This window comes from Micromys minutus, assembly GCF_963924665.1.
Source record: "Micromys minutus genome assembly, chromosome: 2".
Lineage (NCBI taxonomy): Eukaryota > Metazoa > Chordata > Mammalia > Rodentia > Muridae > Micromys > Micromys minutus.
The window spans coordinates 66899270-66922625 of NC_137971.1; the positions used below are offsets into that span (position 1 = coordinate 66899270).

The 23356-nt window shown below is 43.6% G+C and overlaps 1 protein-coding gene across 2 annotated transcripts in view; it reads left to right on the forward strand.

Moving 5' to 3' along the window:
* The window catches only part of CPXM2 (carboxypeptidase X, M14 family member 2), a gene marked incomplete at its 5' end in the record, with an annotated part of 109555 nt that extends 101736 nt beyond the window's left edge, over positions 1-7819 (forward strand). For both annotated transcript variants that reach the window (XM_080913298.1, XM_080913299.1), the window contains 3 exons: positions 1805-1944; positions 3103-3202; positions 6590-7819. In XM_080913298.1, coding sequence (XP_080769424.1) covers positions 1805-1944; positions 3103-3202; positions 6590-6843 — 494 coding nt within the window. In that variant the 3' untranslated portion in view covers positions 6844-7819. The remainder of the gene's footprint in view (positions 1-1804; positions 1945-3102; positions 3203-6589) is intronic.
* Between the last annotated feature and the right edge of the window lie 15537 nt (positions 7820-23356).

Consider the following 23356-nt stretch of genomic DNA (forward strand, 5'->3'; position numbering starts at 1 on the left):
TTTGAACTAAATAAAAGTCAAGAAATTAAGTTAAGCATATCCAAGCAAGTAGATATGCATGCAAATACATTTATTTCTCTTTGCTTCGGACTAGTCACTTCAAGCTCTGATGTGTTGGATTGTGACCTGGGAATTTAAGTCAGATCATGCCCTCTCAGTTGCTTTTTGTTGGAATATTTTATCACAGCAACTTCAAAGGAAACTAAGAGACTCTATAATTTCACCAACCTATCTTGTTCTCTGTTCTACTGTGCTAGTTAATTTTGATTAACTTCTATAAACTCATATACTTTTCAAATATGGTCCTTTATTGGAAAAGTAAAAAGCAAAAAAGAAACACTTGTTCCTGTAGTCACTTTAAGAGAATATCGGGAAGGACATAATTTTGTCTTGGAAATAATCCAAGTGGAGATATTTTCTCTGTTTTTGCACTATGCAAATTACACTGTGCCACACAAATTACAAAATAAACATTGGTTTGCATCTATTAGGCCGACACCCCTAAAATCTGGCACCCTTCTTAAGAGGGTCCCTGGAGAATACGCTTTTTCTCGGTCTACACAGAGCCTCGTGTCTCAAGCCTGCATCTTCTTCTGCCCCCCAAGGAGCAGGTAGAGGTCCTTAGAGAATCTTTTCCTTCACAAAACGATGCTTGCCCTACTGTTATAGAGCACAGCTTGCTGCACATCCTGTTCAGAGGTGGAAATGGTGAGGGGGAAGCTCATTAGTAGAGAGGGATTCGGTGCTGAACATGGATAATGGCTTGGGTCCAATCTCCGGCACCCTGCCCACCCCAAGTCTCATGTGATACTCATGAGAGTAATTTACTCATTTAACAAATACTGGATATGTAATGACTTGAGAAAGAACCCTCAAACACCATGTCACTTTTATAACTTCTTTGCACCTGTAATTGCTACTTTACTGGGAAGGCAGTCTTTGAAGATGTAATTAAGGGCCCTGGAGATGCTCCTTCTCTATTACTGGATGTGTGTTTGTTACATCAATGAGACATCTCTATAAATGGACCCAAAGAGGAAAAAGCAAATATAGAAGATTGAGCAGAGTCAAGCAAAATGCCTAGGCCAGAAGAAGTCAGGCTGGCAAGGAGCATGCTCCTACAAGGTTCTGCAGGGAGCACACAGACCTGAGGATGTCTAGCCTCTCAGTACATGGGAAACCATGACACAGTGATTTGTAACAGCAGCCCCAGGAAGCTCACATGGGACAGCCATACTCCAGGGTGGCTGCTTCCTATCTGCATTTGAGGATCTAAGTCTATTGCTTTGGGACTCACTGAGTGAGCTTGATAGCCAAGCAGCTGCAAAGCAAACACACACGTGGTCTAGGCTCCATCCTAGACCATGGCCCCTTGAAGAAATACAATCTTGGACGAAATTTTCACTGATCACAACCTCGCTTGTCTTATTTGTGAGGTTGAGCTATGGCTGAGTTTGTGAGGACAATGTAGTGACCAGCAGGATACACCTTATGGCCAGGCCCAGTAGAATCGTGTGAAGAAAGAGACCGAGAAGGACATAGGTTAGCTATCTGAATGAACTGAATTCAGGCTCTCATCTGAGACCCATACAGCTGCCAAACACAGTGTGATTTAAACACTTAATCCATTGTGGTTACTAACAATGGCTTTCCAGGCACATTTGTTTTCCTCTGTTTATCTATAGTAGATTTTTTTTCTGCTTCCCTGTTCAGCTGAAGAGCTCTAAATGTTCTTGAACAGTCTTGCCCACTCCCCTTGCCACTTGAAGCATAAATCAGTTAAAATGTCTGGTTGGCTTCACAGGTCTAAATGATTTCAGCTACCTCCATACGAACTGCTTTGAGCTGTCCATCTATGTGGGCTGTGATAAATACCCACATGAGAGCGAACTGCCTGAGGAATGGGAGAATAACCGGGAATCTCTGATTGTGTTCATGGAACAGGTATGTTGGACATGTGGCTGGGAGGAGAGGAACTAGCTAAGACATGGGTTGTGGGTGTGAAAATAACAGTCAGATGGTACTTGTCACCCATGCTCGGACACACCAACTCCCTGGTGCAGTGGCTGCACCTCTGAAAGATGACTGTGGTTGGCACCTGGATCTTACGCCAAGTCTGCCCTGCAAGGGTTTCCAGAAGGACTCTTGATACAGAGACTAGGAGCCAGTTTCTTCCTATCAGGAAGCTGTTAGTACAACTACCCCAGGCCTGAAACCTCATGGGAAAGGCTCATTTTCCTTTGCATAGGAAAGGGAGAGAACGGCTTGTTTGTGGGAATTGGGCAATTTTAAAGCTACTGTCTGAGTCTGCCAAAACTGCCCCTATAGTTGACATGTCCAGACTATCACTGAGAAGGTGCTGAGCCATCATGAATTATTATATTAGCCTATAGACAGGGGGACTGAGGTACAAGGTCTGGCTTCTGTGTGTTATATGACATGGTTAGTTAGTAGATAGACTCAATACAAAGCGATTATCTTTTCATGGCCTCTGGTTCCTTTGTTTCTAACACCTATGTTATTAAGTCTATGGAACATAGGAGGGTCCAAATAAGCATGCATGATAAAATTAGGTTACATTTGAAACTGGTGTCCAAGCCTTTAATCCCAGCACCAAGGAGACAAAAGTAGAAGAATGTTGAGTTCAAGGCCAGCTGAGTCTCTGTAGCAAATTGTAGGCCAGCTGGTACTACATAATGAGACATTGTCTCCAGATAAAATAAATAACAATGAAATTAACAAAAACTTAAATTCGGTTTTCTAGGGAAGTTTGCTTTATTTTCCAGTTCTAGGGAGGGAACCCAGGGCCACACTCGATGGACATTCTGTCTCTGCGTTGCACCCCCAGCCCTAGTGGGTGGATTTTAATGAAACTCTCAGACTCTCATGATTTCACCTGGAAGTTCTTAATTGCGATGAGAAACTTTCTGGACATGGGCCACAAAACATTCTACCAAGTCCTTACAGAGCCAGGCACATGTTGAGCTAGACACAGTACTTTCTTGGTGAGGGCTGAGCTGATGCTGCCTGTCCCACCTGCTTACTTGTGCTGTTGGTATCCAGAGCTGGCTGGTGACTCACTGGGCCTCATGTTTGCTGCAGGTTCATCGAGGCATCAAAGGCATAGTGAGAGATTTACAAGGGAAAGGGATTTCAAATGCCATCATCTCTGTGGAAGGTGTTAACCACGACATCCGGACAGGTATTCATGCATGTGTATAAACTGTCTCAGTAAGAAAAACCTGCTCCTTGCAGTATGATTCTTGGGCTCCAGTCATGAATAGAATTTTAGAAACTCACTCACTGGCGGTCAGTGGCACAGTCGATTAGCACAGGGTAGTCATATAAAAACTTCTTATGCAGAACTGAGTCGGCATCTCCTCTCTCCAACTTCCTGAGGGGGTTTTTCAGCCTGGCTTCTTGGCTTCTCCTCACACCTTTCCTGGGACAGATTAGAGCAATTATTGAAACTCCCGCTGCAATGGAAGCTCTGAGAAGCTAGGGACTGTTGTGTGGCATTGATTTTTTTTTCTTCACTACAGAGTGTCTGACTCTTTCTACCACTTGTCTTAGATGTTACAGCCACCGTCTGTAAGGATTCACTCAGTGTTGCATGGAAATTTGTACCCATAGCTTCTTATGAATATGCATGTATTCATTCATTCATTCACCCATCTGGACCAAGCCCTTATACTTTGCCAGAGACCAAACAGGATGCTAGTGATCTGCATGAATGAAAGATGGGGCCATTCATTTTATGTAGAATCTGTGTTTTAAATAGTACTTCTTAAAGGAGCCCTGACCATTCCTCACACTATTTAGTGCCTAGTGGGCAATGTAGGAAAACACTGGGACTCTACACAGTGGGAGGTAAAAAGACCCTGGGGCCCTATAAGTCTAGATGAAAATGCTTTGCCTAATGGGGTCTGACTTTCAAGCCCTGTAATCAAGCCGGCAGTTTGGATGAACTAATGGCAAATGCATCTCATACCCTCCACTTCCTCCTATAAATAATCCCCAGAATGTGCTCTGGGCAGATGCCTCCCACATCTCTCTCTCACACACACACACACACACACACAGCTCTTTACGAGTACCCTTCACTCTCACCAGAAGTGCTAAATTTGTCTTGATTTTTGTCTGAGGCTTTTATGATCTGACAAATTTCATTTCAGTACAAGTTTGCATAATGTAAACAGAGGTGTTAACAGAATCCCACCAAGAAGGAGCTAGAAAGACTATTTTTAAAAGAACATTTGGGTTAGAATTTCATATGCTGTCCATTGCTTAGAAGACACCAATTTGAACTGCTAATGAATGAGCAATCACTGGGCTTGGGGTGTCCCTTTCATTCCAAAAGTGACAAGCAATATCTACAGTGTTCACCTTGCATGGTGGCTACATGGAGTGTTTATCTCAGGACACTGGCTCAGTTGTTCAGTGGGACAGTACTCAATGTGGTGCTCCTTCTATATCCTCTAGTGCATGGTTCTAGGATAAGTGTCATCAGGGAAGAAGAAGAAATAAGAAGAACCCTATGTATAAGGTAGAAAAACATTGTCCATGGTCTTCTGAGAAACATGCCAGGCAGAGGGAAAAGCCAAGCAGATCTATGTTTCAGAAATGGAAACTTCTAGATCACAGAACCAATATCTCCTGTTCTGACTTTGTGAAGCAAACATGGTCCCCATCATTTCCTTCTTCCTTTTAGCTTTGGTTTATTGAGCACTGATTGTGAACAAAGAACTACTCCTGCAAACAACAAGGATGTCTCTGACCACTCAGTATGCTTTCTGATGGAGGAGGCCTACAGTGAACTGTTAGGGAGGGTACAAATATTACAGATGGTAACCAGGGCCAGGAAAGGTAGATACAGAGACAAACCTAAAAGGCAAGGTGGAGTCCCCTCACTGAGGAGTGAATACAAGCTTAAAGAGCAAAGGTGGCATGTCAAAGTGAGAGGACAGAATCACAAAGCAACTATTCAGAGTCAACAAAAGGAAGTCCGGTGGATATAGCACTCACCATACAAACATGAGGACCAGAGTTTGTGTCCCCAGCACCCATGTAAGTATGAGGCTAGTTTAGCAGAGTCTCCTATACTCCTGATGCTCAGGAATGAGGCAGGGAATATCTGGGGTAAGCTGGCTAGCAAAACTAGGCAAATGGGTGAGTTCCATCTGCAGCAAGAAACTGTGGCTCAGTAAACAAAGCAACAAAGTGAACAGCAATAAAGGAAGATGCTTTGCTCACTAGGCTCAGCCTCTGGCCTCTGTACAAACACACACGTTATCCATGAGCACCTTCACATATCTGAATATTTGTCAATGCATGTGTACACACACACACACACACACACACACACACACACACACACACACACACGAAGATGGCGGGAGGGCTTCTCAGAGGTCCCTAGCTATTGCCTTGTGTGTTTTCCTTTAGTGGGAATGAAGGTTTTCTATCAAATAAGAGAGTCATCATAGGACTAAGGGTATGGGGTGCATCTCAGTAGTAGACCTTGTCTGGCATGAGATCTGGGTTCGATATACACATAGACATGTGGGTATGTGGAAATGCATGCTTCACAGCTATTCCCTCCACAGTCTTGGGAATTCTACATCCCAGAGTTCCTTGAGTCATGTTGAACAGGAGGTGCCCTTTACCTCTCAACTTTCCTTCTAAACAATGGTGTCTCAGAGCATGGGAGTTGCTCCCTGATCTTGCTGTAGTCTCTGTGTGAAGATATGACATCTTGTAGAGCTCATGTCTCAAGCTGTAGTCCACCTGCAACTGCATCTCAGCATTCCTTCTTTGAGTGTGGCCAGCTGAGTAGAGTGGCTAAAAGGAAATGAGTAGACAGGAAGCCAGCATTGTGCCTGCATGAAGACATGAACTTAGTCTGTCTTAATGGAGAACTAGTTAAGCCCTAGAGTCTGTTGACTAAGGCTGTTCTGACCCACTTGAAGCTAAGGAAGGGACCCATTGGGTAAGTGACTAGTTGTATAGCTGGCTATCAGGGTTCCTCCTCAGCCCTTCCTGCAGCTTGCCAGTTTTCTTTCCTTGACTCATGAGTCCCTGCCCTACCTCGAGTTCCTGTTCCTGTAGCTCTCTGTCCATGGCTATACAGTGAGAGCTGGGGTTAAGTGCACATGGACCAGGGCCTTCTCCCGGGCAGTCCGTTTCTGAATTTTTAGAAGCCAGGAACCCTTCCTTTTTAGAAATGATTGATTCTTCTATATTCATAGCTCTGCAGAGGGAAGCCAGGAAGCTATGGCTTTGCAAGAGGCCATTTTGTGGCAAGGACATATTTCTATGAGTTCACATTTATAATTAATGGCTTGTATTGTCACATAGGAAAGACTTTGGAGATCTCATCTCCAACTGAGCTTACACACTGCGGGGAGTGTAGGCCCTAAGTCCCTTCCTGGTGAAATATTAGAGCAGCAGCCAAAGAGAAAAACACCTTGGGTTCCAGAGTGCTGTTAGCACTTGATCATAGAAGCTTAGGTCCAGCTCTGATGGGTGAGGTTGGGACAACTTGTGCTAGAAAGGATCTGTTTTGACATTCTCTGCTTTCTTTTCCCAGCCAGTGATGGAGATTATTGGCGCCTACTGAACCCTGGCGAATATGTGGTCACAGCCAAGGCAGAAGGCTTTATCACCTCCACCAAGAACTGCATGGTTGGCTATGACATGGGAGCTACTCGGTGTGACTTCACACTCAGCAAGACCAACCTGGCTAGGATAAGAGAAATTATGGAGACATTTGGCAAACAGCCTGTCAGCTTACCTGCCAGGCGCATGAAGCTTCGGGGACGAAAAAGGCGGCAGCGTGGGTGACCCTGTTGGACATTTGAGACATACTCCACACTGTGCAAATAAAACCCACTCCAGTAGTAACTCTGTAGTGGGCTCTCCCTGTTGTTTTGACTGTAATTTAGGAGGCATCCAAGAGCACGCCTGCATGACTTGGCTGGCCCTAAAAGGGAAGGCTGGCTGTTTTCTTTCCTTTGTTCTCATTTATCCAAATGCCTTGGGCAGAGCAGCAGAGAAAGGCTTGTGGCAGTGAGGGAATTCAGTGAGTCAGTCTGAGAATCTGAAAATGGTGCTTGACCACTGTCTGTCCAGGAAGGGAAACCAGGCCTTCCCCTGTTTGCGTGACATCCAAGTTCGCCAGTGCATTTGAAAATGGCACAAGTTGACATTGCAGCACTCGGGAATCCTTTGCCCTAGATGTTAGCGTTTGAGATGCTCTTATGCAGCCTAAGAAAATCTATTCTCTCTGGCCCCAGGGGACAATCCAAGTTGCTATGTACACACTCTGCTTTTCAGTGACAATAGAGGCATTTATTACCAAGTGTGCATCACTGAGTCCTAGTCAGCTCTGTTCCTTTGTCCAACAACGCTTGTCTTCCTAAGAGAAGACAGAAGTGGACAGCATCTGAGGGTGACTGCTGGGCAGCAGACCTTGCAGGGCTTGTTACGTGCAAGCTGGGTCCCCAGAGATCCCCAAACCCTTTGCTACTCCATTAGCCCTGTAGTGGGGAGAGCCAGACTTCTTAAGGAGGCCAGAGCAGTCAGTCTGGGCATCCTGGAAAAGAGCTTGAAGGGAGCAAACCCAGAGTTTCTCTTGCTCCAGGATCAGAGAGCGCCAGGTTGGCCCCCATCAAGAGGGGCGTCATGATGAGCACACAGAAAGTCACATCTTTCTGATCGAGCATCATCTAATGAAAAAGAAAGCAATCTTAGGATTACCCAGGACATACCAGCCAGGAAGAGTTGTTTGAATCATTGTGTAAGGGAAAAGTATATCTCATCTCTGTTTGTCCTGCTGCTTTGTTGACCTGGGAAGAATAAAACAAGCAAACAAGCGAATAAATAAAAGCAAATGGTAAGATCCTCTCCTGTGGTTTTCCAGGTGGATATGCAGCTCCTAATACCTCTGTGACTATCTCAGGCAGTATCTACAAAAATGGGTGGGCACAGCTGATTCAGGAAATTACCCAGACAGGTAGGTATCCAAATATGTCCCTCAGGTCGGGACAGAGTTAACTTCTATTGTAAACTGGTGTTACCCAATAGAACGTTCTGGACTGGTGGGAATAGCTTATTCTATGCATTGAATGCAGTGATCGCTAACCTCTGTGCAGCTAGAATACCATTTTATAGGTGCAATTAATGGAAATTTGACATCCAACAGCTATTGGTGACTGGGGCTGTCACTAAGCCCATCACAGAAAGCCTCACAGCATCCGATATGGTAGGCAGTATTACAAAGCATTTAAAGTTGGGTTTTCTTCATAGTTTAGAAGGTAGAAATGTGCATATCTGCTCAGGAGACTTAAACTTGTTGGGTACCTTGACCTGGAAGCTAGGTTTTAGCATGTCAAGCCACCGTGGTTCAGTGTTCTGAAGTCCATAGGCCAGACTGCCCTCAGTTCATGCACTTCTCATCCCACCCCCTCATGTCCCAGAAGAGTGTGGTACTGGGCTGAGCCTATGACAGGTTCCACCTTTCCAATTCTGCTCTGTAGGAGGCCTCTCTCTTTGGGCTCATCGTGCACAAGTGGGCTCTTGTCAACTTCGAAGCACAGAATATTACCCTTGACTCAGCTTCTCATTGTGTTATTCCTTGCTTCAGACAGAATTAGCTCCTGGATCTTGCCTAAGGTCTTAGCATGGACCTCTGCATACACATCTCTTCCCACTGCTAAAAACCTCCTGATCTCTTTCTGGGACTGTCTTAAATGCCACCTCCTCCAGGAGCCTCCTCCTTCTCTCTCTCAGTCTTTGTGTCTGGGATTCATCAATCTGTCTCATGCTCTTAGACCTTCAGAATAGTGCTCACAGCACAGGAGGAACTCTGACCTCAGAGCTAAGAGATCTGGCTTCCCAAGGGAAGGTGCAGTGTCGTCCTTGGTACTTATCATCATTGGCCCCATACTGTATGGCATATGTTCAGTGATCATGTGGAATTGGGTTAGTCCTTGCCATGTTTTCAGTTAGCAAGTTCAGAAAATGTGATTTCAAAAATTGAAAATTGGTCACTTGGTTTTATTCAATGCCTTTATACCTCTTCAAGGGTCTTCACTCATGGACTGGCAAGATGGCACAGCCAGCCAGTGAAGGTGCCTGCTACCAAGGCTGATGACATGAGTTTAATTCCAGAGGCTATATGGTGGGAGGAGAGAACTGACTCCTGCAAGTTGTCACCTGACCTCCACGAGCATCCTGTGGCAAACGCACTCCTCCCCCCCCCACACTACACACACACACACACACACACACACACACACACACACACACACGGCAGTTCTCAAATGTCAGTCATGGAGCTTCCGTTCTACTCCTATGTGTGTACCGATAGAACCCAAAGCATGTTGATGCAGAGCCTGTTCGTGAATATTCACCACAGTGTGATTCTAAAGGAGAGGAAGAAGGGAGACAACCAACTGTTCATAGTGGTGAAGGGAAAAAAACCAAAACATGATCTAACCACAGTGGGATGTCATATGCTGGTGACAGGCGATGAGCTGACACCTTTCAGAGTATCCAGCTGATGACACCATGGAAACATGATGCTAGTGAGAGAAACAGGTCACAAGAGGCCACATGTTGCCTGATTCTGTTTCTATGATGTGTTACCTGGAGACAAGTGGTTGGTTACCTCGGGCTGAGGAACAGGGGAATTGACTTGGGCACGAGCTAGGAAGGCTATGAGTGTCTTTGGGAGGTATATATTCCAAAGACGATTGTGGTGATTAAAAAATAATTTTTGTAATTTCATTATAAAACTGAATTTTATAATTTAAATAAGTGATTCATACAGATTACATCTTAATAAAGCTTTAGAAGAAATGGTTGTGGTGATGACTAATCCCAACTGTCACCTTGAGAGAATCTGGAATCAACTAAGAGACAAGCCTCCACATAAGTCAAGGAAAGTATTTCCAAAAATGATTAACTGAGTAAAAAGACTCCCTCTAAGAGTGGACTACACCTTCTGATGGAGGCTCAATCAAAAGACCCAAGGAGAGAGCGGGCGAGCAGGAACCTCTGTGGCTGCTGCTGTTGTTCCTGTTGATATCAGTCTAGAGCTTTTTTGGCTTTCCAAAGTAGACTGGAAATCAGCCATTGTCCATGAATCCTCCAGGCCCAAAGCACCAGATCAGAACTACAAGGCATCCAGCTTTGTGGGCTGAGATGATACTAGGTTGTCAGCTTCTCTAGTGCAGGTGGATATTGCTGGACCATCTAGGACTTATCATGTGAGCAAATCAAGAAGTTCTTTCCTTCTCTTCCTCCTCCTCCTCCTCCTCCTCCTCCTCCTCCTCTTCCTCCTCCTCCTTCTCCTCCTCCTCCTTCTCCTCCTCCTCCTCTATAGTCTATGTGCCTTCTATCAATTCTGCTCCTCTAGAGCACCTTGTATAATGCAAGGGTCAAACCTAGCGTGCATTCCAAGCAAGGTTGTGCTTAACCCTTAAATGCATACTAATTTTAACAATTATTCCTTAGTAAAACCAAGCACAGTCCTTCTGTTCCTGTTCAAACAACCACACAGAGTCACACCAAGCTGGAGGGCTTAGGAGAGGCACTGGAGTCTGGAATAAAAATCCAAGATAAACACAGTTTACTGTGTAAGCTGGTCCTCTGTTGGTGCCTTTGTGGTCTGGGAGAAACTGGCATGCTGCTTGAAGGCAAGTCTCAGGGATCTGCAGATCTATGATTGATTTTACATCAATGGGAAGATGCCATTACTGCATAGAGCATTCACTGTTGCTTTCCGGAAGTGTCTGCTCACAAGTGTTTAAAATAAAACCTCTTTCAGTGTCCAAGATGGAAATATGAATAGTTATAACTGTGTGTCTTCCATATCCCCCGACATCTCTGGCAGCCCTCTGTCATCTTTCTACACCCTTACCTCTTCGCTACCCACCCCTACCCTATCCCAAAACAAAATCTTGTTGGGATTCTCTATGAATTTTAAATTGAGAGATGTCTTTTTAAAAAATTTAAGGTCGTTTTCTCATACTTTATGTGTATGAGTGTTTTGCCTGTATGTATGTCCTATGTGCACCACATGTGTGCTTGACTTGAAAAGAGATCAGAGGAGGACATCATGCTTCCTAGAACTGGAATTAGATAGTTGGAGACACCAAGTTTGGAAATTGAACCTGGATTCCCTGCAAGAGCAGTAGATCTTTTCTTTTTTTAAACTAAGAAATGTGTTAGCTGGGTAGTGTTGGTTACATGCCTTTAATCCAGGACAACTAGGCATACACAGAGAAACCCTATCTCAGAAGAGAGGGAGGGATGGAGAGAGAGAGAGAGAGAGAGAGAGAGAGAGAGAGAGAGAGAGAGAGAGAGAGAGAGAGAGAGAACACAACAGAGAAATGTGACTTTGCAAGGAAACAAGTTTCCCCTGAAATACAGAAGTGCATAGGATGCTGTGCTGTGTTGCTTCTGTGTGGTCTCAACCTTTACATCAAACATACAGTTTTGGTTTGAATGTAAACTATCTCCAACAGGTTTGCATGTGTGAGCATTTGGTCCCTTGCAGATGGCTCTGTTCTGACAGTCTGTGGAACCTTTAGAGGTGGAGCTGCTGGGGGTGGGCCTTGAGGTTTTGTAGCCTAGATACTCTTCCTTTCCTCTTTTGCTGAAAAGAGACACCATGACTAAGGCAACTCTTATAAAGGACAACAGTTAATTGAGGTTGTCTTCTAGATTCTGAGGTTGAATCCATTATTGTCATGTCAGGAAGCATGGCAGTATCCAGCAGGCATAGAGCTGGAGGAGCTATGAGTTCTACATCTTGTTCCAAAGGCAAACAGGACTGTTCTCTTTCCGGCAGCTAGGAGAAAGGTCTCATAGCCTATCCCATGGTGACACACTTCCTCTAACAGGGCCACACCTGATCGTGCCACTCCCTGGGCCAAGCATATTCAAACCACCACACTCTGTTTCCTGACTACAGAAGCAGTGTAACCAGCATCTACACACACTCCTGCTGCCCCAACTTGCCCTGACAATGGACTGTCCTCTGGAATCAACACTTTCCCTGGTAAGTTTGTCAGAGTAGCTTATCACAGGAACAAGCAAGTAACTAAGACAGTAAATGCCAATCATCTAGGACATAATGCAATTTAATATCAAACCCAAGGAATTAAATCAAAGATCTTGAAAATAATATTCAACATACTATAAGTCATAATTACTGATAGAATGTTCTTGAAATAATTATTCAATTTACTTAAACACATATTTATAATTTTACAACCTTTGACATTCACTATGAATAACATTATTATATAATGAGTAAGCCTGGTCAAGTTTAGAGAAAGCACATATAGTAGAATAAAATGTAGTTCATATTATTTATAGCATTAATTAGAGAAGATGTGACTGTTTTTATTAAATCTAAATGATTAAGCTAGTCTCATTTGCTGAAGACTTACCTTAATTATATGCACTCCTAAAATACTTGCAAATTAGCTAATATGTTCAAAAGTTAATGCCCTTCTTTCCATGAAAATTTAATCTCTATAAGTATGTGCCTATATACCAATCAGAATCTAGCTTCTTAAATTTAAGAGAGTTTTAGAAAGTAATTTCTTAATAACCTCTGACTTTAGGGAAACGTTTAGTACAGAATGAGGGGCCTAGGGAGGGGCTCGGTGTTCGAGTGCTTGCCCAACACACACCAGGCTCTTGTGTTCAGTCCTCAGCCACAAAAACAAATAAGCAATAAATAGCGATTGTGTTCCTGAGTAGCACGCACCCAGAGGTACTGCCATGTTCTCATGGATTGATAATAGTCCCAAAGCTATCCACCGACCACCACAAGTCCTCATAACAGACTGGTTATTTTTCCAGGAGGTAGAGTCCTTGTGCTCATTCAGTTGACAGAGGGACAAACAGAAGTCTGTTTAGAGGTGAGTTCTTACTCCCACGGCAAGTTCTGCCCCTCTAGTTCCAAGGGGGTACACTGACGTTAGGGTTCGTGAGCCCATGAGCAGGAAGCACTGTTGCCTGGAACAGTGACATTGAGAAAGTGACAGTGAATGGTCACTGTTTAACAACCATTGTTTTTAGGTCAGGCTTCACACATGGCTGTATCTCCAGAATTCCAGTTCCACTGAGCCAATGTCACCTTCAGTGGGACTTGCTCGGCATCATTGCTTATTGGTTTCTTGCTTCCCTGATCCTAGGTCTGAATGACTCACTTCTCAGTGAATCCCTTCCTTGCAAATTCTTAGTCTCACTGACGTCTGTGTCCAAGGAGCCCCCACCAAGGCTCTACCTCACATACCTCTTGTTCACTAAAACAGGACTTGGGTGCATCAAGGGAGCAGGAAATAGTCTCTGACCTTGGATTCTGGCATGGTGTTCCTAATTCCTTATGGTAAAAGTTATTTGTTCTGACAAGGCCTGGATACTGTTGATCACCACAAAGGTAATGATTTAGAGTAGCTTAGAACCTACAGCGCATCCCTAGGGAAGAACAAGGGACTGCTGGCTAAGTTAATACTCTTCCTACCTCCACACCAGACATTTGTAATCAGAGAGCACTATACCCTATACACACAGTGGGATTCTTATAAATGCATACTTAAAATGTAAATTAAACTCAACCAGGAAGAGTAATAATAAGTGATATGACAATAAAAAATTAGAATAAGGCAAATATAATAAAACTTACTCAAAATGTATAAATTGTGTTTATCAAGAATTTTAACTTGATATTTATAGACTCCGGTTGACCACAGTAACAGACCATGAGAAGCAAACTACAGAGAAGGAAGACCATTGTATCTGGTCACACTGACATGGTGAAGTCCCTCCCAGGTCCCTAAAATGCAGGGTGAGCCAGACTCTGGGCTGGTGAGCACACCCAAGTGTCAGGAGGGTAGCTTGCCCCAACCCTCAGGATCTTTTCCGAACCCATCTTTTATACTTTCTTACCTAGATGTTAATCTGGGCCCTTAAGTGGCCCTTCATGGGCATCATATACCAGGGACTGGAAGCATCTCCTCCAGATCTGGGTGTCATTCTGGTAGGCACTGGACCTATTGCTGTGACCTAATCTTTAACAGAGCAATTTAAGGAAAGAAAGACTTGTCCTGACTCACAGTTCTCAGGTACCGTCTGTCATGGCAGGAGTTAGAGGCTCAGGAGCTTGACAGGGCTGTAACGTTGCACCCATCAGTCATGTCTAGCTGCTTGTCTCCTAAGTGATTCTAAAGATTCCCATATTTAATTTGAAAAATGTGTGTTTCTTTCTGTATGTATTTGTGAGTGTGTGTGTGTGTGTGTGTGTGTGTGTGTGTGTGTGTAGGCTCATGCATGTTACAGTATTCGTGGAGATTAGAGAAAAAGGGACCTCTCCATTTCTTGTTTTGCAACAGGGTCTCTCAGTTTTGCTTCTGTGCATACCAGGTTAGGTACTGTATTACACTAGCTTCTGAGAACTCCCCTGCCTCTGTCTCCCACCCACTGCCTCCTACCTCACTGCCTCCCACCCACTGCCTCTTACCCCACTGTCTCCCACCCACTGCCTCCCACCCACTGCCTCCCACCCCACTGCCTCCCACCACACTGCCTCCCTCCTCACTGGATCCCAGAATTCAAATCAGGATCTACTGTAGATCCAGTTTCAGGGGATTTGATACCTTCTTCTGGCTTTCACAGGCACCTACACAGACGTGGCATACCTTCCCTCTGTCTGTCTGTCTGTCTCTCTCTGTCTGTCTCTGTCTGTCTGTCTGTCTCTCTCTCTCTCTTAGATACACACACACACACACACACACACACACACACACATTAAAAAAAATTAAAACCCCTCTGAGGCTGGAGCGATGGCTCAGTGGTTAAGGGCACACTGCTGCTTTGGGAAGCACTAGAGCCTGAGTCTTTGCACTCGACATATCAGAGTGCTCACAGCCACGTGTATCCTCAGCTCCAGAGAACTATCACCTCTGGTCTCTGTGGGCACTGCACTCATATACAAATACCCTCACACAGAATGCAGTTTTTAAAAATTCCCATACATCTGGTTACAGAAATGTTCTGTTTTGGGTGTTGAGAGGCAGTAGGAAAAGCCTCTAGATTTGGTTATTTATTTTCTCTGTACCAAATGTGGACAGAAGAATAACTGCATTTCCCAACCATCCTTGTGGGCACTGGTGATGTCAGATTTAATCTTTGGACAAGGAACTACCGGTGACAGTCCTGGGAAGGTTCTGGAAGGAGTGAGTGTCTCCTTTGTTTTCTCCGTTCTCCTGACAGCTGGCTGGTGCTCCTGCAGCTGCCTTTGATGACTAATTTAGAGGGGAACAAAACCTTAAAGATGGCAGAGCCTAGATGCCCGCCTCTGAACATTTAAACCATCAGGTGCCAAGGGTTTAATGTTACATGCTGTAGAACATATAACATCGCATGCTTCAGAGCATGTTTGTCCCAGTGACAAGGCAGCAAAGGTCAGCACATCCAACGCTAAACAGCACTGAACCCAGTAACAGGGTAGCCGACTTTCTAAATTTATCCTCCCCAGGGGCTTGAAACCTGAAGGCAAAATGCTGAGCTGTGATTGACATATGTTTACAGGGACATTCACAACTGGGGTTTTTACATCCTGTCTTGAGTGGAGTCCCTTTGCCCAAACTCATTCTCCACTATTCCTGGGCTGACGAAGCTCACAGCATAGTGGCCACTGTTAAAAAGTCTGGAAAAGGCATTCAGTGTTACAGCATGGTGCCTTTACTACAGCACTGAACACCACCACCGTCCCAACACATTTGCAAAGGAGCGCTCAGGCTATGACCAGAACCCCCTTCACTGGCCTGCATGCTCCTGAATTTTTAGAGGAGGAAAATTCATAGCTTCTGAATGCTGCTTTTTTACCCCTAGTTGCTCATCCCACAAAGAACCTTACAAAATATTCCCTTCGGTTTAGAACCAATCAGAGACTAGTGAAATATCCTCCTCGAAGGATGCTCTGCTTGGCTTTCTGCGCCTTCCCATACCTGGGTACCTACAGTCTGCTCTGCGGCTTATCTGTCCATCCTCATTTTTGCCTTTGAGAATCCTCCAGATCAGACGTGATGGTGAGGGACCCCCTTGCTCAGACGAACCCTGGGTGAGTAGCTTTCTTTCTCTGGTGCGGCTGGAGATACGTTTGAATCTATGCTCTGTCTCTCCCCAATCATGGCCAGCTGTGAACAAGCCTGGCTGTCAGGAGGGACCTTTCTGCTTTGGCAAACTCATCTCCATTTACTGTAGGCCTGCTGGGTAAATGCATTCTTTACATATACACAGCACTTTGCCCACCATCATTTAATTTGTCCCTCTCTAGGATTCCTCCTCTCCTGCCGTGCAAATGAGTAGAAGGTTGAGATGGTAGTGGCTAATTCATTGCCCTACCAGTAAGGGCTGCACGGGAGGGGCTGTGCCAGCTTTATCCCTGCCCCAATCCCTTTTAATATGGAGCAGGCAAACGAACCGTATTAGCTCAGCTATGACTCCAGACTCTGTGTGCTTAGGGTTCACAGCTCCAGATAACAACATATGGTTTCTTCTATACAGAGTTGGTTTCCCTCCAGGTATTCCAGTTCTCTGTCTTCTTCCCCATGGCAGCCGAGGGTTGGATTTCAGAGTCTGGAGAGACTATCTTGTGTACTGTATGGATGCCTCACCTGTCAATTAAAAAGCCTATGGTCTATGGCTTAGGCAGGGAATAGAGGTGGGACATGTGGGAGGCAGAAAGGATTCTGGGGGAGAGCCAGGTGGGAAGATGTACCGGGAAAATGTGCCCAGACAGACGGGTACAGGTAACCAGCCATGTGGCAGAATAAATGGGCTATTTTAAGTTACATCTAGTCAAAGAAGAACCTAGCTATATGGCCGAGGTATTTGTAAATATGTTTTTGAGTCTGAGTCTTATTTCTGGGAGCATGGACCTGGGAAGAAGAATCAAGGCTTAGTTTCAACAACTGTCTATTTCAGGCTGTGCCTGGTGAGAGCAAGCCCTGTGCTGCTGATGCACTGGGGGACCTTGCAGAAGCGAATCAGGATGTTGTTATTCTCCACTATTGCAAGGTCTGGGGTGGGGAAATGCCTGAGGACTATCCTGCTCCTGCCCTGACCGAAGACTGAACAGAGCTCTACCAAACAGGAATGGCATAGAATGTGAGTTCAGGCCTTTTTAGAAAGGCTGAACCAAAGAAGCCTCTGGTCACAGGTCATACTTTTACCCATCTCAATGTTAGGAATTTCAGAAGTGCTCACTATCCTGAGTCAGGCACGCCCCACCTTATGTTCCAGAGTCATTGCATAAGACAGAAAGAGGAACCAATGGCTACCTGGAGTTCTGGCCTTTCATGTACCTCAGCCACAGGAGGCAGTGAGTGAGCTAGGGAGGAGGAATAGAGGGAGACCTTCACCTGGAAAAGCCTCTCAAGACTGGGACACTTTAGAGCTGGGGAGCTTTGCACAGAAACAGATGCCAACTCTTCAATAAACATGTAAGGTCCCAAAACCTTCTTCCAGAAAGGGAATCTTGTGGCCTGAGCTAAGTATGTTATGCAACACTTAAAACTCCTGTATTTGGTGGGCGAAAAAATCAAACTTGCAAAGTGTTTGTTGTGGTCCCATTGGTGGCTCTGGGCAGCTCAAAAAAGAAAGTCCCCTGGCCTCCTGATGGGAAGAGAGTAAAAACAGGGAGTCTGAGAACCTAGTGTTTAGGGGAAAGGCTGATACCTGGCTTTCCAGGTAGGATTTGGTAAAGAACATGTACTTACTTAGTGAACTATTTAGTTTAATAAGGTGCCTTGGTTTGGGGTTTCCTGAAAATCTCAGTAAGAACTGGGGTGCTGAGAGCTTATTTGAGGGGTCCCTGAACTGGGACTGAGGACAGAGAAACAATAGTGGGAGGAGGAGATAAGACTGAGTAGCAGTGACTCAGGACAGGGGGATTGTACTGGCTGGTTTTGTGTCAACTTGACACAAGCTGGAGTTATCACAGAGAAAGGAGCCTCAGTTGGGGAAATGCCTCCATGAAATCCAGCTGTAGGGCATTTTCTCAACTAGTGATCAAGGGGGGAGGGCCCAGCCCATTGTGGGTGGTGCCATCCCTGGGCTGGTAGACCTGGGTTCTATAAGAAAGCAGGCTGAGCAAGCCAGGGAAAGCAAGCCAGTAAGTAACCTCCCTCCATGGCTCTGCATCAGCTCCTGCTTCCCGACCTGCTTGAGTTCCAGTCCTGACTTCCTCTAGAAATGAACAGCGATATGGAAGTGTAAGCTGAATAAACCCTTTCCTCCACAACTTGCTTCTTGGTCATGATGTTTGTGCAGGAATAGAAACCCTGACTAAGACAGGGGTCTTCCAGAAGAACAGGAGTTCCTCTGCTATCTATCCTCCAGAGAAGGACAGAGGCAGGAATGTTGACCCTGCCTCTTACCTGCTGGGCAAAGGCTGCCCTAGGAGTACTAACTCTTTGCACTCTGATACATTGGGATATGGCCAATAGTCTTCTGGGGGAAGGATGGTGTCCAAGAAAATATTGGTGTAAAAAGTCAGCAATATGGAGCCTTTGAGGTGGAGCACACTCTGCCAGCAGGAAATGAGTGTGAAACTGGGATCACAGGCTGTTGGCAAGGAAGTAGAGGTGCCATTCCCCATAAGCAAAAGACAACCATGAAAATAGCACTTGGGACATGACCCTTGCAGGTGACATTCCAAATCCATCATGGCAACACTTGGACTGAGAAGACTGTAGTTTCTTCTCAGCTCCTGGATGAAGGAATAGCCATGAGAAATTTGCACACAACCTCCTGTATCCACAAAGCAGCACTCGAATGGGACATTGATTGGGCACAACCCTGGTCCACTAATTCATTCATTTAACAAGCTATTTAGTGAACCCCTGCTGCTTACCAAGCATCATGGGGTCAGTAGACACAGCAGGGGAGGGAGCTGGAGATGACTAGGTCCTTGGATGTGGAATTTTGAGGGGGTCTCTTCCATCCTTAGCTTCAACCCCTGAAGCATGCCATGGGTGTTTAAAAGAAATTATTGCCAAAATATCAGAGTTTGTGCTGCTCTTGCCACAGAAACCAGTGAGCAGAGACAGGAATTGCATGTTTCAGTTACTCTTTATTCAGGGAGCCAGTGGTCTGAGAAAGCAGCAAGTTAACACCCCAGCTGCCATATTCCCTGTTTATAGCTGGTAGAGTCTAAGGAGTGGAAGGAGGTGCACTCTGGAGCTCAGCCCCACACTGCTGAGCCTTGTGATGTCTAAGCCTGTCTTGTACTCTCTCTTCTTTCTGTGGATGTCTAGGCTCAGACACTTCTTGCAACACTGAATCTAGTTAGTTTGTTTTGGTACAAGCTTCCATTTTCCAGGGGCATTTGGACTAGGAAGTGGGGTGCAATGTGGACCTCAGAAGCTAACATTATGTATGTATAGATATTTTCCCCTAGAACATGGAGTATAGATGTGTCTATTTAGTAGAGAATATCCAAGTGTCCTTATCCCTCCTTTTGTCACCTATCATCTCCCACTCTCAGTATTAACTCTAACATCTATATCCTATGACAAGTTAGACTGTTTCCAGCATGGCTTTTTGCTGGTAGGGGAATTCTCCAGCACATGGTTGTATACACAAGAGCACATCTTATGAAACAACAAGCAGTCAAGACTTGATGTGAAGGGTTTCAGAAACTTGCCTGTTTATACAATCAATACCACAGACAGAACACAAATAGGAACAAATATTAGAAAACATTTAGGTGTTATCACCTGTAAGAACCATTTTTTTTAACCTCTTCCTTTTAGTACAGGTGGAAAGGCTGGCACAAGTGTTGTTGGTTCTGAGATAAGGTCCTGTTATGTAGTTTAGGGTACTCTCAAACTCATCATCCTCCTGCTTGAGTCTCCTAATGTGGTGGTATGAAAGAAAATAATCTTTACAGACCCACAGGGAGTGGCCCATGGAGGTGTGGCCTTGTTGGAGGAAGTGTGTCACTAGAGGGTGGGCTTTGAGGTCTCAGAAGCTCAAGCCAGTTTACTTCCTGCTTCCTGATCAAGATGTAAAAATCTCTGCTCCTTTTCAAGACCATGTCTGCCTGCATGCTACAATGCTGTCCATCTTGATGATAATGGATTAAACCTCTGACACTATAAGCAAGCCCCAATTATACATTTTCCTTTGTGGGAGTTGCTGTGGTCATGGTGTTTCTTTACATCAATAAAACCCTACCTAAGACATCCAGATGCTGAGCTTAAGAACATGTGTCATCATACCAAACATGAGTTTGTCTCAACTCTAACAACCTCCCCTGTCCCCAACTCCACTTGTCTATGGAGAACTTTCTCTGGAGACATTGTTGATTCAGTCTTGGTTATCCATGGTTGATTGGGTAAGATCTGTACAGGTCAGATTAATCTGATTCCAATGTTTGGGGAGTGACTGGCAAATGGTAAGAGTTAGTGCCAGTCAAATGCTTTATGTTCAAATTTAGGCAACTAAGAGGTGCCCAGAATGTCAACAGGTAACAGTGTTTTGTAAGGAAGATATGAAACACTATCAACAGGACCCAAAGCACAGAGACCTAGGACAGCCATAGTTAGGACTTTGTAGACAGCCTAGCATTTGGCCTTTATATAAGTATGTGTGTCAATGAACCTTGACATGGTGACTCTTTCTTGAGCAGTTAAGGACGCTGACAACTCAGCAGAAAGCTGTATAATCATCTTAAACTTATATTTCAACCCATGTTTTTGTAAATGTTACCAAGAGTAAATCAGTATTGTAAGACACTCTATGTTTTAAATAGAAAAGTGAATTCTAGCTTTCTATCGATGCACTAAATTTTGACCTTAAGAATTTTAATAACTTTCCAATATGATACAAATACTACTGTTAGGTTTTGTCTTCCACAAACTCTCTGTGATATATACATTCTGCAGTGTGCTTATGTGATATATACATTCTGCAGTATGCATATATGATATATACATTCCACCATGTGCTTATGTGATATATACATTCTGCAGTGTGCTTATATGATATATACATTCCGCAGTGTGCTTATGTGATATATACATTCTGAATTGTGTTTATGTGATATATACATTATAAAGTGTGCTTATGTGGTGTATATACATTCTGCAGTGTGCTTATATGATACATACATTCTGTAGTGTGCTTATGTGATATATACATTCTGCAGTGTGCTTATATGATATATACATTCTGCAATGTACTTATATGATACATACATTCTGTAGTGTGCTTATGTGATATATACATTCTGTAGTGTACTTATATGATATATACATTTCACAGTATGCTTATATGATATATACATTCTGCAGCGTGCTTATATGATATATACATTCTGCAGTGTGCTTATGTGGTGAATACATTCTGCAGTGTGCTTATATGATATATATATTCTGAAGTGTGCTTACGTGATATATACATTTTTAAGTGTGCTTATGTGATATATACATTCTGCAGTGTGCTTATGTGGTATATACATTCTGCAGTGTGCTTATATGATATATACATTCCGCAGTATGCTTATGTGATATATACATTCTGAAGTGTGCTTATGTGATATATACATTATAAAGTGTGCTTATGTGGTGTATATACATTCTGCAGTGTGCTTATGTGATATATACATTCTGCAGTGTACTTATGTGATATATACATTCTGCAATGTACTTATATGATACATACATTCTGTAGTGTGCTTATGTGATATATACATTCTGTAGTGTACTTATATGATATATACATTCCGCAGTATGCTTATATGATATATACATTCTGCCATGTGCTTATGTGATATATACATTCTGCAGTGTGCTTATGTGATATATACATTCTGCAGCGTGCTTATATGATATATACATTCTGCAGTGTGCTTATGTGGTGAATACATTCTGCAGTGTGCTTATATGATATATATATTCTGAAGTGTGCTTACGTGATATATACATTTTTAAGTGTGCTTATGTGATATATACATCCTGCAGTGTGCTTATGTGGTATATAAATTCTGCAGTGTGCTTATATGATATATACATTCCGCAGTATGCTTATGTGATATATACATTCTGAAGTGTGCTTATGTGATATATACATTCCACAGTGTGCTTATATGATATAAACATTCTGCAGTGTGCTTATATGATATATACATTCTGAAATGTGCTTATATGATATATACATTCTGAAGTGTGCTTATGCTTCCAGGGTTTGCTTTTAGTTTTCCTTTTCCACTTTGGAAAAATCCAGTTGTTAACTGTTACCACAAACCCTTGTTTTATTACACAGAAGCCTCTCCTTATAAAAACTCCATTCCCCTTAGCTTCCCTTATAAAACATATCCTTGTATATATATATATATATATATATATATATATATATATATATATATATATATATATATATAATTTTTATATCTCTCTCTCTACATGTTAGTTCTTCTTTACTTTACATCTCTTCCTTAGAGAGAGAGAGAGAGAAAGAGAGAGAGAGAGAGAGAGAGAGAGAGAGAGAGAGAGAGAGAGAAAACTGAGCCCAGATGACAGTTACAACATAACTTGATGAATTAGGATCAGCTGTCAACATTGGCAAACCAGGAAGGTTTTGTGTGATTCGAGGCCCAGGCAGACTTTATGGCCACTTGGAATTTTTTAAAAGACAACTTTACATATTTCTTCCTGTGTCTCACAAAAGTCTTGAAAGTTATAGAACATTATATTTTAGCAAAATCTAACCAAGATAACAAAGGTTCTAGTGACCTTGGATAGAAAACATTTTAGTATAAAGGCAAAGGCACAGAGGCGAGAACAGACACAGGGCTGGCAGTCCTTGAATGCTAAATCTGCAACCATAGGTTTTGAATACAAAAGGTACCCATGGCCCCAAGTAACTAAGCAGGTTAGCAAACCAGTACCTTTTCTTTCTACAGAGGTAGAATTTTGTCAGCACAAAGGAACAAAAGCCATTCTAAAAGCTGGAACTCTGAACAGAATAAATCAGAACAGAATAAAGAAAGCATCATTAATTCTGAAGCATACTACCCAGGAAGGAGAGCCAAGCAGAATTGAGGACAACAGGTCTTAGACCAGGAACAAAACCAGGAGTTATATTCATTCAGTTTATTAGGCATGAGTGACAGATGCTTGGGGATTTTCCAGCCCAAATTCCATCATCCTCCTGTGCAGGAGGCCTTTGGATTCTATAAACCAGTTCTGTGAGTCACCAGAGTCCCAAAGCTGTCCTAAACATGGGATGCTGGAGTCAATGCTGACCATCACCACAGGGTTCAATGAGC